We start from the raw sequence: 16,051 nt of genomic DNA, 5'->3' as shown, positions 1-16,051 counted from the left end.
ATACCATGCACCCCGCGCTTTTTTTATAATAAAATCATTTTTCCTTACACTATTTTTAATTTAAATTTATTAAGATTTATTTTCTTTTTTTTTTGTGGGATTTTCTATAAAAGCGTATTTTTTTAGCTTTTTTTTAAACTATTTTTTTTTGAGATAATCGATATGGCAAAAGTGTAAGTTAGACAAATTTTGTATCGACACATCATAAATTTTATCGATTTTAAGAATTTATTTTTATAGAGGTCACCTAAAAGTAATAATTATGTTGTGTTCTTGTGTCAATATGCATTAAACGTTTTAGGAGACAGTATTTTTACGGTTTCTGAACGCACAGAATTTCAGAGGATTTCATTATGGGTTGCCATATTATAATGAATTGAAAACATGTAAAGGCCCTTGAAAACATGTAAAGTGACCCTGAGAATTTAAGGCTGTCGACCGAGCCAACGGCCTTGAGGAATCGAGCGGAGCGAGGTTACCTCTCTCGCACAAGATGCCATAGTTTTAATTCAGAATTAGAAGCAATTTTAATTTATTACAAACATTAATACAATTTTGTTTACAAAACAAAAAAACTATGTCATGTTAAGTAGTATTGATGTACAATTAATAAATTTTGGTACAATTTATCTAGATTGAATGATTGGCATGACTCCAACTGTAAAAGTTAGGGGTATTTTGGTGATTTTTTCCGCACTGCCTATAAAAAATAGAAATGTAAAGTATACATAAATTTTCTTCTCATATTCCGTAGATAAATATTAATTATTTTTTGTAAAAAATATAAGCTTTATATAATCCGTCAAGAAATGGTTACAATTATGCGCTATTTTGGCGATTTGTTGGAATAGCGGCCTTAAGGGGCATTTCTACGCCCCCTTAATCATTCTTTGATCTTTAACTTCGGATTTCGTTTGGTCGTGATTATAATACAAATGACTCTGCAAGTAAAAGTTGTTTTTTCTTACAGCTATGCCGGATAAAGACCCAGTTATTTATGGAGCACCGAAATTAGCCAAGCCTGGAGACCAGATAGTCCTCAATTGTAGTTCAGATTACTCTTTACCTGCGTCGGATATTAACTGGTATATTAACGACGAACTACAAAAGGTGGGTGACATTTTAATTTGTGTAATAATAGAATACAAAATATAATATATTAATATACAACATAATGTATCATCATGCTCATCAGCAAGAAGACATCCATTGCTGGACAAAGGCCTCCCCCAAAGATCTCTACGACGACCGGTCAAATATTTTTTAAACGGAGAGGTGGTAAAACCAGTGGAATATACTATATTTCTTGGCATCATTCTGGATTCCAAATTGCAATGGGGCCCCATATTGAAGGATTGGCGAATAGGCTTAGTTCTGCAGCATAATATGCGGTAAAAAAAAATTAGACAGTTAACTGACAGATACGGCGCGACTAGTATGCTTTAGTTATTTTCATAGTATTATGTGCTATGGTATATTGTTATGGGGCAGTGCGGCCGATATTAATACTATCTTCGTGCTGCAGAAGAGGGCTATTCGCGCTATTTATAACCTAGATCCTAAAGAATCATTAAGAGAAAAATTTAAAGAAGTGAATATTCTGACTGTCACTTCTCAATATATTCTCAATAATGATTTGTATGTTCATAAGCACACTGAAGAATTTGCTAGAAACTGTGACAGTCATAATGTTAACACGAGGAACAAACATTAACTTGTTATGCCTACTACTCAGTTAAGTCGTCTTAGTAAGTCTTTTATTGGGCGATGTATATGCTTCTACAATATGATCCCAGAAAATGTACAAAACAAATGTGTTACGAAATTTAAAAGAATTGTTAAAAAACGTTTGCGTGTGAAACTACTGATAGCATAAACGATTTTCTTAATGATACCACGGACTGGGAATGTAGCGAACACCCTCAGGCTCTTTAATTATAAATGTTTATCGTACGATATAATATTGTATTCCATATTTTTATAAAAAAAAGCCCGCTGAGTTTGATGCGGCCTTTCTTCTCAGGTCTGAGGCAGTCTCTTTTGTATGGGTCGTAGTTTTTGACGTTCAATAAGTGATTTTTAATCCTATTTTGAATAAAAATATTTGAATTTGTGCGTGGCATCTTGACACTCAATGACATCTATCAAATTTTGTAACATACGCTTCGTGTTATTTTACATTGAAATTAATAAAATACAAGATACTTACCGATGATATGTGATGTCTTTCTTAATTCTTGTAGTATTATTTTTACTACGCAACCTGGCATTTAAGTTTCAATTATTAGGAAAGTTTAACAGAAAAAGTGGCACGTCAACGTCACACACTGTTCGAGACTGGCCCGAGTCTACTTGGGCGTAGTATTTGTTGCCGCACTTTGCGACTACGCCTGCGGTATCTAGTTGGAGCGCAGTGGAGACCAATCCTTAATCTAAGATTACAACTAATTTATTACAAGTTAAGTTTAAGTAAAAATTTAATTACATTGTGATTGTATGATTTAAATTACAATTGCCAAGTTTTAGTACGCTATTTACTGCAGTTAATATTACTTTGTAGTTTTTCATGATAAATATTTTTTTAGAATATTGTTTATTAGTTTAATAAAACACTTTTTAAACGATTAAAACGCGTGTAATTGTAATATTGTTTTCACATACTCCTAAATACGGCGTACTCAAGCCAGTATCCAACAATGTGTGACGTTGACTTGCCACATGTTCTGTTAAACTTTGTTAATAATTGAAACTAAAATGACGGGTCTTACTGGCTTTTAAATAAAACACTTTTAAAGGATTAAAACGCGTGTAATTGTAACTGTTTCTACGTTAGATTTTTGCGTAGTTACATTTTTATTTTAGCTAACCCCACGTTTCAAGAACTTTCTAGATCTCGTTTTCAGGGGGACATCTAATGTAAAATGTTACAATTACACGCGTTTTCAGCCTTTAAAAGTGTTTTATTTAAATGTGTAACACTCACAATTAATCAAAGAAAATACTAGTAAGACTTTATAAAAATAATACTACAAGAAATAAGAAAGACACTGGGATTGCATAGCATCAGTAAGTATTTTGTATTTTATTAATTTCTATGTATAATAGCACGAAGCATATGTTACAGAATTTGAAAGATGCCATTGAGTGTCAAGATGCCACGCACACAAGCATGTAATAGTTGCCGTAATAAAAAAGCTATTGTTGTTAGGTTAGTGGGGTTTCTAGTTGGAGAACAGTGGAGACCAATCCTTAATCTTAGGTCATAATGATACATTTGCCAATAAATATCAAGTCCAAAGAAGCATTTAATATAGCGTTTGTTTCGTTTACCAGTGGGTCTCTTTGTTAGAGGCTTAACGTTCAAGCGATACTAAATCTTCAATAACGACCTTTTAAAATGCCTTGTTGTTACAACACAATGCTTTTCTCTTATGTTCCATATAACATTGTTCGTAGATTAATTGCTTACTCCGCAACGAATATGGTTTTTGAAATTCATTGCTATTTTGTATCTATTAATGATAATGAATGTAAAATTGAAAACAATTATTACTTATTATTTTATTGGCTTTGTATTTCCATTTGTGTATCGATGTTTGCTTTGTATTACATTATTATTAGATACAAGTGGGTTCTACCAGTGGGATGCTCCTTTGCGCAGGATGCCGGCTAGATTATGGGTTCCGGAACGGCGACTGTTTCTGCCGTGAAGCAGTTATGTGTAAGCATTACTGTGTTTCAGTCTGAAGGGCACCGTAGCTAGTGAAATTACTGGGCAAATGAGACTTAACATCTAATGACTCAAGGTGACGAGCGCGGGATTTTCAAGAATCCAGAGCGGCACTGCATTGTAATGGGCAGGGCGTATCAATTACCATCAGCTGAACGTCCTGTTCGTCTCGTCCCTTATTGTCTTAAAAAAATACAATTGGTGACACGGAAACTTATTGCTTTTACTGTTACATTTGTTTTTGTTTGTTATGGAAGAGGAGGAATAATGGGCCCATGTATCTACGTGTCACATTGATGGTATGTGTGGTCATATGATGGTTCTTATAAGACAAAAATAATTATAAAGTTAAATAACAAACATTTTGTAAACAATTTGCTATTTTTTTTAAGTGATAACATTATAAGTTATAAGTTCACGATATATGATTGATTTTTGCCTAAACGCTTCAAACATATCTGTTGGCTAGAATAAAAAAAATAACAAATTGTTTAGATTTGAGAGAGCGACATCTCAAGTAATTTTCCTAATATGCAAATATTGGGGTTGAACAGGTTATCAACTGTAAAGAAGATCCTGTAGATGAAGCCAAGACCTGAGAGTTGAACATGATCTATGAACATGACGTCACTCGAACGGTTGGCTCAGTTGGCAGAGTCGAGTCCCGAATTGTTGATAAATTTTGTTTTCAAAAATAACATATTGTACAATAAAAACTACATGCGCAACATATTCAGCACAAACCATAGAAGTTAAAAGGATAAATATTTTAGTAGACGGAGGGCCTTTTATTAAAAATTAGGAGACAATGTAAGAGACTTACTATGAATCCAATGTTACAAGCCGTTAAGAACATATAACAGTGATTTAGATGTAGATCTCAGTTACAAGGAGCACAAGACATTATAGCCCATCTTGATAGTAAAGTCTTTGTTGCAATAAATTGGATGCTATTATGTGACGTGAAGCGCCCTATTCGCTTGGATTCGAAGTGCTGGGATATAATGTGAAATGAAATAGCTTGCTTTAGTATTCTCAAGAAATCATTAGGGAAAGTCGACTGATGTTTGGAGAGGTAAACTTTGCGGCGAGGTATTTAATATCGTGCGTTTGTGAGCGTGAAAATCAATTAAAGTGGAATCGAAAAACTTTGTTAGGTGCTATTTAGAGATTAGTATAAGTTATTTAGATAGATTTTTAGTTGTCATTAGATTTTATTGTGTTTCGGTTTCAAGGGCGTCGCAGCTAGTAAAGTTACTGGGCAAATGAGACTTAACATCATCAAAGGTGACATTGTAGTGCCGCTCAGAATTTTTTGAGTTTTTCAAGAATCCTGAATGGCACTGCATTGAAATGGGTAAGGTGTATCAATTACCATCAGCTGAACGTCCTGTTGGTATCGTCCCTTATTTTCATATAAAAATATAAATCTCTGAGGGCTTGTGATTTTCTTATAAGGTATTACACAAGAGTACGGCTGTACGGGTTAGTTAATGACTAGTGATTATCACCGCTGATCATGTTGCAACACCAGGAATCACAGGAGCGTTGTCGGCTTTTTAGGTAGATATAGCAATATAGATTCATTTAATGAATTCGTATCGAAATATAAATACCCCACATGGTAGTTCATTTCTTATTTCTGTAGCGCATGGAGTCTTTGCAAACCGCACTGCAGAGGAACACGACACATCCAGTCAGCGAGGATGTTTATTTAGTTGTGCGAATAAAGAGGCTTCTGGGTTGAAACATATCTTACTATAACTGAATTCAACATTTCAGTCGGAAGACGTCCATTGCTGGACAAAGGCCTCCCCCAAAGATCGCCATGACGATCGGTCCTGCGCTGCCCTCATCCAACCTACTCTGGCGATCTTGACCAGATCTTCGGTCCATCTTGTAGGAACCTACCAACACTACGTCTTACACTACGTATTCGAGATCCTTACTGCCCCAACGACCATCTATCCGTCGAGCTATGTGCCGTGCCCAATGCCACATCAGTTTCGCAACCACTGGGCTATGTCGGTAACTTTGGTTCTCCCACGGGATCCTCATTTCTGATTCGCAGGGAAACTCCAAGCAAAGCCCTCTCCATCGCCCCCTGAGCGACAATGAGCTTCCTCATATAACTGAATATATAACATTAATTCAGTTCGCATGGAACACGAGAGGTCGCGGGTTCGAGTCCCCGCAACGTTAATTAAATTTTGTTTGCAAATTTTATTTTCTATTAAAGCGTATCTTTTGTTTTTTATTAAAGTGTAATTGTCATTTATCAGCCTGAGCTATGGCATCGCACTGAACTAAGCGCAGTTCAGTCCGGGGGTCTTCGAGCTTCGTGGCGTATTCTCAGACTCTCCGTGCCATCAGATGTTACTGGCGCCCTCCGAGTGAGATGCGAGGCAGTTCTCAGTGTCGAGCCGCCGGTTATCCGAGAAACTTCAGTCCTCATGACCTTGTTCTCTCGTACTCATCTATCTAAATATGTATCTAACAGAGGTTTGTATTACTTTCTTATCTTTGGCCCACATTTAGAAGCTAGAATTTGTATGTAACTTTGCTTTCTTTATTGAACTGTAATAATCCCTGTTCTTTCATATACTTTTGCTACAGTCACATTTCCCAAAACAAATACCAAATATGTCGTGCTTACATAAAATTTATCGTACTACAATAATTATTGCATTCGATTGCCATCTTGCAACCCTATTGTGGATCTGTGCATGGAACAGAATAATATAAAGATTGCGATACAAAAATAGAAGATCGTAGAAGGGCGATTGCATCTATTTTTCAATTCTGAATCATTATCAAATAAAAATAAATATTTTATCAAAAGAAAAAAAAAAAAATTTTGGCGTGAGTTATCATTAAGGGGTATAAAAAATAGATGTTGGTCGATTCTCAGACCTACCCGGTTTGTACACAAAATTTCATAGAAATCGTTTCAATCGGAGGAGTTTCTTATATTAGATATTTCTGTTTAAATTTGTTCAGCTGTATTTCCATAAAAGATCGACTCAAAATAAGCCATTGTATTAGTTTTTAAGAATGTCTACAATAAACATTACTGATAGTTTTCCTACTTTTATTCGTTTGACTCTTATGAATTAATTAAATTCTCTATTTTTTTTGTTATAGGTGCCCGGATTGTATATCAAGATTTAATGCTAGTGTCAGTAATTTTAAGTAATGTAAACATGATACTATCAGTAATATTGAGCTGATGAGAGCATTATTAATAATTACTGGTGATATTACCGTAAAACAAGTATGTAGTCATAAATTTTTTAATTGTTACATTGTTGTTCTATACAATTATATTTAATTGGACTGTATTTGATTATTTGTTTGAGGAATTAATGTGAGTCCTCTTTAAGCCCTACTTGAATGTGCAAAATCAGGCCAATGATAAATTTGTGACCACTAACCTTAGATTTTCTCGCCTCTACCTGCCTCCGATCCCTGATTTCCAGCTCGATGCACGGCACTCGTAGCTTAGTAGAAGTTCGTCACGGTCGTTAAAATGAGATTATGTGAATCAAAGGCGTTACCTACGACGTAACAATAGAACGAGGGGGTTTTCATACTGCAAAGTGACAGACAGCACCTCTCCGTTACAGTGATCTGACTTGGACTCTCGACTATAAGCCGTCGGGCATTGACAGCTGTCACTTCGACATGATGAGGGTAGTTAGAAAATATGTAAGCGGTCACTCAAATAATTTCAGCTAAGTTATATAATAAATGTACGAAATGTTTTTTAAATATTTAATGTAATTTTTTGTCAAATAATTTTATATGGTTTTCTGAGCATTAATAATAATAAAATCAATCAATTACAAATTATTTATGGCCAAGATTTCCTTAAACTAAATAGAATAAAAACCGTAAGTGGGGTTGCTATTACATAATATATTATTTTAAAATAAGGCAAAATTTTATTTCATTATTTTAATTTGATTCAAAACCTTAAAGGTTTCATTTGCTCAAAACTCTTGCGATATAGTTTTTTACTAGTTACGTAGGTAGGGCCTTTGGAAAACCTAGAAAATGTTCTGTAATATTTTTTAAAGCTCTTAGTAAAATTATTTTCTAAGAAGTTTGAGAGAAATTTTAAAAGGCGATAAAAGTTCTATTGTAATATTATATTTTTAAGTAGATACAAATTTTTAATTATATCATTGCTAACTGTAGCCTTTTCTTTTTACCGCCTCACAGAGAGTTTGAAAAGTAGAGAGATACTCCTCGTAGTAGAGTCCTCTACATCCTCGGTGTATATATACCATTATCAGCAAATTAATTATGAGAAATATACTAAATAGTAACACTTTTCATTAAGGATAGACCCTTAAACTATTTTATACAATAGTTCCATGGTATTAGCGAAAGACGTATTCGCTTAATTATTCCTTGTACCCATCATCCTCATTAAATTTCACCTTTGTGATTGCTTCTTTGAGATAAACAGTTGGAGTAATAGTATGGATAATAAATTTTAATATATTATTTAAATTTTATTTTATTAATTTTTATTTAAATAGTATTGTTAGATTAATGAATATGTAATTAGAAAATAAGAAATATACTGGATGAATATTAATAACAGTAATTTTACAATACGCTCCTGGCACACGAAACTGAAAGTATTTCTCGAGTAAAAAGTAAAGAAAGGAAGTAAAAAAGTATCTATTGAAACGAAATCTGAAAGTTAAGACTGAGCTGTTACGCTCGTTCGGGTTACATTTATAACTCGGATGCTGTTTTATTAACTAACTGACGATAATATCACATCGCATCACTATTTATGAAAGTGTGAGCAAGCGCGGCATATTGGTAATACTGCTCTTTCATTTCGCCAGTGCCACGAGTTTTGCCGATAACTTTAATTCCTTCTAGCACAACACTATGTAATTAAATTGTACACAATTTTACCACTGCTTAGTCTCGTGAAAACTAGTTTAAGTTTAATAATCTATGGCTGTGTATTATTGGACAGTGTGAGATTGTTTGTCAAGGTGAAGTGTCAAATTTATATTAAATAAACTATGATATAATATATAGAAATAGATGTTTTTATTGAAACTTCTTTCTCATATCTTTAGTGTCTTTAGTATTCTTCTGATGTAAATGATTCTTTTCTGGGCAGTAGTGAGTGGTAAGTAAACCATCAGCGGAAGTAAAGTAAAGTAAGTACCAGCAATTTTGCCAAAAATACAGATTATTTCTGGGAGTGCCGGCAGAAGTGAAAACTAGAACATTAACGTTATGCATTATTGAATATTTTGGAATGGTTAGGTATAATTTCGCACGAATTGCGCTCTTGAACTCGAACTCGTGAATTGAACTCGTGATTAGTATTATTAATTGAAAGAGAGAATGATAATAAACGGCATTAATAACTTAACAGATGACATGTACGCTCCAATTGATTATATTACACACACAAACACCTAATTTGACATAATAGCTAAGTAGTTGGAACTTAGATTAAATATTGGTCCCCGCTGCGCTCAAACTAGATACCACAAAGCGTGGCAACTAATACTACGCCGAAGTGGGCGTACTCGAGGTAGTCTCGAACAATATGTGTCGTTGACGTGCCACATGTTCTGTTAAATTTTGCTTATAATTGAAACTAAAATGCCGGGTTACGTAGTAAACATTTGCAAAATAATACTACAAGAAATAAGATAGACACTTCGATAACATATTATCATCAGAAAGTATTTTATATTTTTATAATTTTAATGTAAAATAAAACAAAGCGTATAATATAAGTTACAAAACTTGAAAGACGCCATTGAGTGTCAAGATATCACGCACACAAGCAACTTTACTAATAGCCAATACACAATACAATATAATAAGGTTGCCGTAATATGAAAGCTTTTGTCCTTAGGTAGGACGGTATCTAGATGGAGCACAGCGGAGACCAATCCTTAATCAAGAGTTTGCACTTAGAAGAACTGCCGTTCGAGAAACATGGTCCGAGTTTAATTACCGCTGCGAAAAATGCATATTTGGTAAATTTTGGGTGTATGTGTATACTACAGCGTTTAGGGTTCTGGAAAGCTTTAAATAATAACTTCCGACGGGTAAGAGGAAAAATTTCATTTCTTGATATAAAAATGAAATTGTAACGATAATATTAAACTTATTATTCCATAATTTGATGTCATTATATCGTTGGGTCGTGTTCGTTGGAGTTTCAAGCAACAGTGAAACACAATAATCTGTTGTCACCCAGATCCCATTATCTGAATTACTGATACAAATAATTTGTAGCTCCGTCGGAACGTGACATAATGATTCAATTGAAACATGAGTTATATTTGTTGAAGAATAACAAATATCAGTTTTTTATGTTAGGCATCAATTGACGGGTTTCATTTTGAAAATGGGAATCGTGGCGACGACACGGGTGTTATAATTACGGCATAATATCGGAAAAAAAAAATTAACAACTTGAAAAATTGTTTAGTTACAGCCAACTGAATTAAAATAATTTAACTCTGTAGCAACTTTGCGCTGTGCTTAGCTTGAGTTAAAAGTATATTTGTGTAAGAGGTAACCATTAAAAAATGCAATTTTATATTGAATATCTTTTTGGAATTCTTCTTACTATTTGTTCGGGTCAATTAAGTAATATTCATAATCATTCATCTTCCCTTCCCCGAAAGCGCACTATTATAATATACATACTTATTCTGGCCATGAATACTGATACAATTAAAAATAAACAAAATATAACATTGACACAAGCTTGTTGACCATAAGCCAGTTAACTATCTATTCCTGATAGATCTCAACATGAGAACTGGAACTTCTTGTAAATGAGACCAATCTGGAAGCATGACGGAGTGTTGAAGTAGCAGACGACGTTACACTTTAGAATGTTAGTTTTTGAAGTCTTTTGATAATAATAATAAGATAATAAGATACTGGAAGAACTATTTGAGATAACTACTTGCCAGTTATTATAATGCTAAAGTACAGTTTTACCAGTGGAAGGCTCCTTTGCACAGGAGGCTGGCTAGATTGTGGGTACCACAACGGCGCCTATTTCTGCCGTGAAGCAATAAAGAGCGAGCATTACTGTGTTTCAGTCTGAAGGGTGTCGTAGTTTGTAAAATTGCTGGGCAAATGAGACTTAACATCTTATTTCTCAAGGTGATGAGCGCAGTTGTAGTGCCGCTCAGAACTTTTGAGGTTTTTTAAGAATCCTGAGCGGCACGGCATTGTAATGGGCAGGGTGTATCAATTACCATCAGCTGAACGTCCTGCTCGTCCCTTATTTTCATAAAATAAAATCCGACGGAAGGTGGTGTGACTAATTACGAATTAGTCACCTTTCGGTCGCCGCTACATTCTTTACTATGAGATTATAGTAGTAGCGCTTCGACTAATAAATAAGTACCTATAGTGTAGTGTGAACGTGTAGTAAGTATTTGGTTGGGTCGAGTGAGTAAGTCTTTTGTTGGGCGATGTATATGCTTCTACAATATGATCCCAGAAAATGTACAAAACAAATGAGTTACGAAATTTAAAAGAATTGTTAAAAACGTTTGTGTGGGAAAGGCTACTATAGCATAAACGATTTTCTAATTGACACCACTGGAAATAAAGCGAAAACCCTCAGGCTCTTCAATTATAAATGTTAATTGTACGATATCCTTGTAATTCATATTTTTATATTTAAAAAAAACCGCTGAGTTTCTTGCGCCCATTCTTCTCAGGTCTGAGGCAGTCTCTATTGAATGGGTGGTAATATTTTGACGTTCAATAAGTGATTTTGAATCCTATTTTGAATAAAAATATTTGAATTTGAATTTGTGAAGAAAACCCACAGTTCCCAAACAAGAGATCTGCCCACGAGCATACCATCAGCAATCCCTGTGATATTCCAGGTTAGTGCGTTGTGTCCTTTATCAATCCTCTTTTACAGTCCACAAATATTGTAACAACAGCTGGTGATCCGTAAACTATCTACCACTTTATTATTATCATTATTACTGTATGTAACTTTGCTCTCTTGCCAAGTAAAAGACATTTATTTTCTATGATTCCCCGCTAAGTTCTTTTGTCGGTCTTTTAATGGTGACTAAGTAATACACATCTTCGTGATCAGTCAGTGTTTAATACAGAAATATCAATTATTATTATTCATAGTATAGAAAGAAAGAAAAATTATTTCAGTTCATCTCAGTAAAAGGTTCACCCATAGGTGATATTATGATCTGCAATCGTGCGCCATAGGTGCTCTGGTCTTCCGGAGAACCCCAGTTGGTCTAGCGGATTTCCATACTACATATATGTTATACATATTATATAAAAGGTTACCATACGAAAATAATAATATAATAAAACAGTAATAAACACAAAACAATAAATAGTTATAAAAAATTTCGTGAGCTGACCTAATTCAACAAACTAGTCAGTCTGACAGAAAATCCATAAATGTTAGTTACAATATTAATTAAGTATCTACAATAAAATAGTAAAAACAAATATAATAACTGTGGATGAGTACTAATTGCGTGATCGAATGAGTGCTAATTCTGCTGATATTAATAGGAACCTCTTTGAAAAAAAAAAACTAAACATCATGACAATAATTGTTACTAAAGGTCGTATATATGTCTTTCTCCGGTATGTATCAGTGTAACAATATTTTTAATGCTAATAAACGTATACTAGATTTAATCCTGTGCAGTGAACGTTGCATAGTATCATCCAGTGATTTTCCGTTAACAAGTGAAGACCCTTACCACAAAGCTCTTCAATTCGAGTTACGGCTGACATACATGCACACACTGAAACCAGCCCCTTGTAAGGTATACTGTTTTTATAATGCAAACTACCAGGAAATAAATAATGAGCTTTGTGCTATAGATTGGTGTAATATTTTTAGTCCTCTGAGTTTAGAAGAGTGTATTCTTGAATTTTATAAAATTTTAAACAATTTAATAAATAAATTTGTTCCACAACGTCCACTACGTTCATCGCACCATAAGCCTCCGTGGTATACTAAACCTCTCAGACGATTGCTAAATACTAACCAAAATTATCATAAACTGCGGAAAACGTGTAACAATCCATTAGATTTTGAATGCTTTAAGTCACTGCGTAAAAGAGCAATACAACTAGAAAAAAAGTGTTATGATTCTTACATTAATAATATTGAAGAAAAAATTCACAAACAACCTAAGTGCTTTTGGTCCTATATTAAATCAACAATATCAAAAACTGCTTTACCTTATGTACTATAAAGGCAGATCGAGTTCAAATGGTGAGCAAATATGCGACTTCTTTAACGAACATTTTTATTCGGTCTTCGAAAACTCAACCATAAATTCATTTAACTTGTCTGAAATTCCTTTGGCTAACAATACAATTTTTAATATAAATTCTATTCATATATCCAAAGATATTGTCTACAAATATCTTAAATCTGTAAATGTAGCCAAGGGTGCTGGCCCGGATGGTATTCATCCAGCATTTTATTTATGAAATCATTTAGGGAAGGCCGTGTCCCTGCCATTTGGAAAATGGCACTGGTCACTCCGATACCAAAAGGAGATATTAGCCAATTTATTGACAAGTATCGGCCTATATCAAAATTATGCCAATTTGGAAAAATACTAGAAAAAATTGTTACAGACCAACTATCATGGGCTGTAAGGCGTCATATAACTCCACATCAACATGGTTTCTATAAAGGTCGAAGTGTTGACACAAATTTAATTAGTTTTAGTGAACTCATTCTCGATGCTTTGGATGATAACGCATAGGTAGACGCTGTGTACACTGATTTTGCTAAAGCTTTTGACAAAATATGCCATAAGACCTTATTACATAAGCTTTATCGACTTGGTATACACGGTTATCTTTTTCGTTGGATACAATCCTACATAGAGAATCGTTATCAAGCTGTTGTCTTAGGTGGTTATACGTTGCGTTACAAATCTATTCCTTCTGGAGTTCCACAAGGGTCCCATTTGGGACCATTACTATTTATATTATATATTAACGATATTAGTGACTATATAAAAAATTCTAACTTACTTTTATATGCTGACGACACAAAAATCTTTAGAGTTATTAGAAATTTAGAAGACTGTAATTCTCTTCAAGTAGATTTGAGTAGCTTTGAATCTTTTTGTTATAGCAACCATCTTTTTTTTAACTCCGATAAGTGTTTTGTCATCACTTTTAGTAGAAAGCGATTACCAGTTATATTCAATTACAAATTGTGTAATAAAAAATTGACTAGAGTTACTCAAATGCGTGATTTAGGAGTTATCATGGATTCAAAGCTAAGTTTTTTGCCTCACATAGATAAAATGTTCAGCAAAGCATATAAACAGTTAGGTTTTATTTTACGAGTTGGAAAGCCATTTAAAAGGCCTTCCACGTATAAAATCTTATATAATAGTTTCGTTCGGAGTCACGTCGAGTATGCCTGTAGTGTTTGGAATCCTTTCCATACTATCCATACCAACCGAATCGAAAGACTCCAAAAAAAATTTGTAAAGTCACTCGATTATAATAGTAATTCTAGGTACTCCAGCTACGCTGAATCATGTTATATTCACAATATTGTCAAATTAAGTGATCGCCGAAACTCTTTTGATGCAATGCTACTTTATAAAATCGTAAATAACCACATTGATGCTCGTTTACTCCTACAGGCCCTTAGTTTTCAAGTCCCCAAAAGAAATATACGTACTTGTCGAAGTAAACCCTTGTTCGTAGTTAAAAAAAGTAGGACATGCTATGCTGGAAATAGTTATATAAGGCGGACCTGTCGACTTCTTAATGGAAAACTTGCTGACTTAGATATTTTTAAAGAAACCTTGTCCAGTTTTAAAAAGAATATACTAACTGTGCTAAGAAAAAGTGAGATTTGAACGATTATAACTGTTTAACCACAACATTTTTTTTTCTTTTATAATTTAGTAAATAAGTAAGTAAGTAATTTAGTAAATCTTAGTTTATTATTAACATTTTTTTTACTAGTGCCTCTTTTTATTTTTATTTTTATTTTTATTTTTATTTTTATTTTTATTTTGTATAACTTATTTTTCTCTGCTGTACTTTAGTCTTAATTGTCATAAAATATTAATTTTAAGGAAACTGTAGGTCTAATTTGGTACTAACATTTCTTTGTAAACCTGAATATGTATGTGACTGTTTGTTTCTAAATATATAAATAAAAATAAATAAATAATATATTTTTAAATAGCACTAGTGTCAAGTAAAACAGTTCCTTTGAGAGAACTTTTAAATGAGTATTAAGGAACACTTAAGTCTACTACGAAATCCTTGTTTATATTGTAAATTTGAATAAAGATTCAATACGGCAACAATTGAACAATATAACTAAAATAACAGTTAACACTTGAACTGTGAAATATTTGCATCAAAATAGAGTTCCAACAATGACATGTAAATATGAACTCCTTAACAATGCACAATGCACTTCGCTCCAATAATGGATAATAAAGAAAAATAGTTACAAGCAACATCAATGTAGGTGTTTTGCTTCTGTTCAAACATTTGAGTATTTTTTGGAACCACCTTATTTTAGGGGCACAACAAGTAAATCGTAGATCTTACCGCTGGTCTGTGACCCTGCGAAACTTATTGTTCGTTTATGCTATGTGGCAAGAACGCATCGGCAGCGGTGATTACTAACAGGTGAAGTGATTTTATTGAAGTAGGCGTTACTTTGTGGAACGGCTCTAAACGGGGCATCCTCAGGAGTTGTTGAAACGCCTAACTCTGGCACGAGACTCCGTGTCCCGTGCCAGATTTTGTTGATTGATTTGTTTAAGGACAAATATAGGCGGAATAAACACTAAAGAAAACTCAAAACATTTGGATAGGTGACATGCTTTCTCGTCAAAGGTATTTTTTGACGAAACGTTGTAACGTAATTCTTTATCAAATTTAATTATTCGAACTCTGTTTCTCAGCTTATGAACAGAAATTAGACAGTAAATATTAAAAAAAAAAAGATTAATTAGTACAAACTGTTCAACTGTTATAATATTGTTAATGCAAAGTTAAGCAAAAAGACGATTTAAGGATGAGCCACCTGATACAGTTTTATCTCGCCACATCTGCAGTTTTGCCTTGACCATGATTCCTACAGTTGATCACATTAGTTGTGGTAGATTCTTTCTGTGTTGGTGTTTATTGAGTGTGAAGTATTAGCACAGGTCATCTACTACTTTTTCTATATAAGAAGAAATATACCTTTATGAAAAGTTGCAAACCTGACACTTTGGTATTAATCGTTGGTATAATTGA

The 16,051-nt window shown here is 33.6% G+C and overlaps 1 protein-coding gene across 2 annotated transcripts in view; it reads left to right on the top strand.

Moving 5' to 3' along the window:
* LOC126976347 (uncharacterized) overlaps window positions 1-16,051 on the top strand; it is a 500,519-nt gene that overhangs the window by 30,329 nt on the left and 454,139 nt on the right. The window contains exons 4-6 of one of the 2 annotated variants that reach the window (XM_050824647.1): window positions 971-1,110; window positions 6,013-6,232; window positions 6,875-8,749. In XM_050824647.1, the coding sequence (XP_050680604.1) occupies window positions 971-1,110; window positions 6,013-6,232; window positions 6,875-6,960 (446 nt within the window). In that variant the 3' untranslated portion in view covers window positions 6,961-8,749. Of the gene's footprint in view, window positions 1-970; window positions 1,111-6,012; window positions 6,233-6,874; window positions 8,750-16,051 lie in introns of those variants that run through there. The other variant, XM_050824648.1, reaches the window with a different exon arrangement.

The sequence above is a fragment of the Leptidea sinapis genome, chromosome 40 (assembly GCF_905404315.1).
Source record: "Leptidea sinapis chromosome 40, ilLepSina1.1, whole genome shotgun sequence".
NCBI lineage: Eukaryota > Metazoa > Arthropoda > Insecta > Lepidoptera > Pieridae > Leptidea > Leptidea sinapis.
Note: the sequence above shows the minus strand (reverse complement) of the source record. Positions and strands in the feature narration are given on the sequence as shown.